This window comes from Montipora foliosa, chromosome 11, assembly GCF_036669935.1.
Source record: "Montipora foliosa isolate CH-2021 chromosome 11, ASM3666993v2, whole genome shotgun sequence".
Classification (NCBI taxonomy): Eukaryota; Metazoa; Cnidaria; class Anthozoa; order Scleractinia; family Acroporidae; genus Montipora; species Montipora foliosa.
Genome location: NC_090879.1, coordinates 41,892,422 through 41,895,591, shown reverse-complemented (window position 1 = coordinate 41,895,591; position 3,170 = coordinate 41,892,422). Strand labels below are relative to the sequence as shown.

General features: G+C 37.9%; 1 protein-coding gene across 1 annotated transcript; it reads right to left on the bottom strand.

Moving 5' to 3' along the window:
* Window positions 1-2,067: 2,067 nt before the first annotated feature.
* LOC137977134 (octopamine receptor beta-1R-like) lies at window positions 2,068-2,952 on the bottom strand. Its single transcript, XM_068824410.1, has one exon. The coding sequence runs from the start codon at window positions 2,950-2,952 to the stop codon at window positions 2,068-2,070; it is 885 nt and encodes a 294-aa protein (XP_068680511.1).
* Window positions 2,953-3,170: the final 218 nt, after the last annotated feature.

Below are 3,170 nucleotides of genomic sequence, written 5' to 3'. Positions count from 1 at the left end.
TTTTTTCTGGCTGAAATTTTCGAAAAGGTAAGTTTTGATCTCTATAATTATCGGATCACTAGATTTTCAGCTAGGAAATCCGAACAGATAAAAACTTTTTAGGGGATAACAATATGACTATATCTATCATTTAAATACCAAAATACGTTTAACAATGCTATGTTTAAGTGGTTTTGAACTATATTCTCGTTGGGTGCCCCTGAAATATTGAATACTTATTTCATTTTCGGGCAATGATTTCCTTAAATTGACATACACATTTTCAGTGGAACACTTGCCGGCATTTGAAAGTTAAAGTTGTTAGCGATGCTTTTGCCCAACCAGTAGATTTACTGATCTCTTTCAACCTTGGAATTCAAACAAGAAGAAACGTGTACTGCGAAAGATCATATTTGGTCGAGTATTGTAGATGATGAAACATCTGATAAGTTTTAGCAAGCCTCAATATTCCCGACTGCACTTTAAGTTCAAGACAAAGTTGTTCGGCGCTCTGAAGCGAAGGAATTTCAGATAGTTTTGGCGCAACAATCACTCTATTGGAACTTGGCACACCGCTAACACTAATGAAGCAGACAATAACTCCAAGCCTTTGCCAAAACAACACTCTATTCTTTTAGATTAGCGCATTTTTCCCTTTTACCATTTTATTACAATATTTTATTTTTTATTTTTTTTTATTGGTTGTCTCTCGATAAACGAGGAAGACTTTACGTTGCGCTCCAAAACTAATAAAGTAAAATAATGTCAACGGTGTGAACGCATGTGACTGCGTAGTCCAAATGCGGAGGCACAGAGTCGATTGCACATTTCGCATGGAATCCCTTCTGTTGGTGGGGCCGATGACGCAGGTCTGTGTCGACGCTCGCGGGCTGCTGCAAGGCGTTGTCGGCGGTCTTTTTCAAATACAATATTTACACACTTCCATTTTGTATATATTTCCGTCTCGCGCAATTACATCTTAGTTTTTTAAAGGCTTTAGTCTGGAAGTCGAAAGATTACCTTTTACAATTTATCTTTATAACCAGACAATGCTTTTTTACACGTTTCCAAAATCTGGTTACTTTTCTATCTTTAAAACAAGGGCTGTGTCTGAATCTTGAAATCATGTTTCATCTGTAAATTCAGTGCACTGCCAGTCACTATACCAGCACCTATTCCTGTTGCCGTTGGACTTAGAAGGGATCATTCAAATGATTTCTTTGCTGATTTCGTCTATCTCCAAGCAGAGGTAACCGCTGGGAACCAACTGTGTCAATTGACTCAACACCAGCATAATCCTGGCCGCACTCAGAACTCCTCTCTAGCACTTCTGCAGCGCAAGCCTTTTCTAATTTCTCATCCTCGATGTTCGTCTTATTATCCTGGGGCCTTACCCAGGATAAGAGTGGCTTCTGCTTCAATTTTCTGGGTTTTTTTTATAATTGGAGGACATTGCTGAGTTTGGATCATGTTTCAAAGACAAATCCAGTAATGAAGAAATTGAGTCGCCTGGATGTCAAGACAGTTTGATACATTAGTATTTTTGTCAGATTTCTCGTTTGCTGTAATTTTTTAGCTGGTTTTTTTCTGTAGTTTCGTATCACCGAATAAAAGAAGTAAAAATATGAGCTGAGGAAATGGTACTGTAATTATCGTTTATCAGGAAGGATTCTATCCGGAATTATTGACATCTTGTTTTTTCAGACTTCCTGAAGAAGAAATTCTATTTTCAACATTTTATACTTGTGTTTTTACTTTTTGGGGGAAAAACGTGGAGGGGCACAGGGCCCCCCGGCCCTTCCCCTTGCTAGGGCCCTGCTTGCTAACCTGTACACTGTTCCACATTCACTACTTGGCTCATAGAGCCCTTTGATTTAAGTCTCGGGGTGACATATATGTACTGAAAGAAATAAAGTGAGAAGTATGAAATTCCCATGGAGTTTGAGCTCGAGAAATGAAATGTACTCCTTTGCGATGGAAAAAGAATGAGGTTCAATGATTTCAAATGTAATAGTATGAGATAATCGAAACGTTGTTCATGTCTCATGTCTCGAAATTCTTTCACTGAGGACTGAACTAAGCGTCATTTCAACATTGTTTGCCATTCTTTTTGAAGTTGTCACTTCTTCGGTACTTCTTCAATTCTCTTTTAAAATCTTTTTTCATAAAAGCATAAACTATCTGATTAAATGCCGAATTTAAGACAAGAAGAAGGTGAACAACCTTTACCAAGGCCTCCGACATGACGCAGAGCTTAAAAAAGATGCAAAAACATTTGTAATTAATTCCAATATGACACAAAATAAAAAACGAAATAATGAACACGATCAGTTTTAACGAAGACGATTTTCTTTCCGTTTGCCTCTTACTTTCTGTGTTTTCTTGAATTTGGGAATTAAATTTTATCTGGTTGATAATGGCTCTATCTGTAAGTGACATTTCCTTGGCTATCATGGACAGACGAGCGATAACATACACAAATATGATACAAGGAATAAGCTGGAACACTACAACCCTGACAATTTTAAAGGAATAAGTAAAAGAGTCGTTACCGTTGCTGTAAGTAAAAAGTGAAGGTACGGTAAAGAAAATCAATGGTAAGACCCATGCAAGAATAAGCATGACGCTAAATCGACGCAGCGACATGAAGATGCTGTATTTTAGAGGCATCGTTATTGCTATGTATCTATCCGCAGTCAGAACGCAGAAGTTTGCAGATGACAAATACACGAAAGTATAGCTGACTTTGAACCATACTCCTGTGTGGTTAATGGGGAACTCTTTCCCGGATCTTGAAGCGCAAATCCCTGGAAAATATGTCAATCCAACAAACAAATCTGCCAGTGCAAGAGACACGACAAACCAGTTGCTTGTATTGTGTAGCCGAGGCTTCGTGATGACCAAGTACACAACCATGGAGTTTCCAAGAATGGTTACTATGGTAAAGAGCGAACCAAGAACTGCAAACCACATGCCTGGCTTACTTGATGCAGTTCAGTTTCAAGTATATGCAAGTGTCAATAGATATATATGGAGCGCTTGGTCAACAATTTTTAACTGGATAAAAGCTCAGCACGAGAAATTATATAGCAAATACACATACATAAACATACGTAGGATGACATAATGTTAACTTTTGTAATCCGCTAATTATCAATTTTAATGCACGTAGTAACATCTACAAACATCTG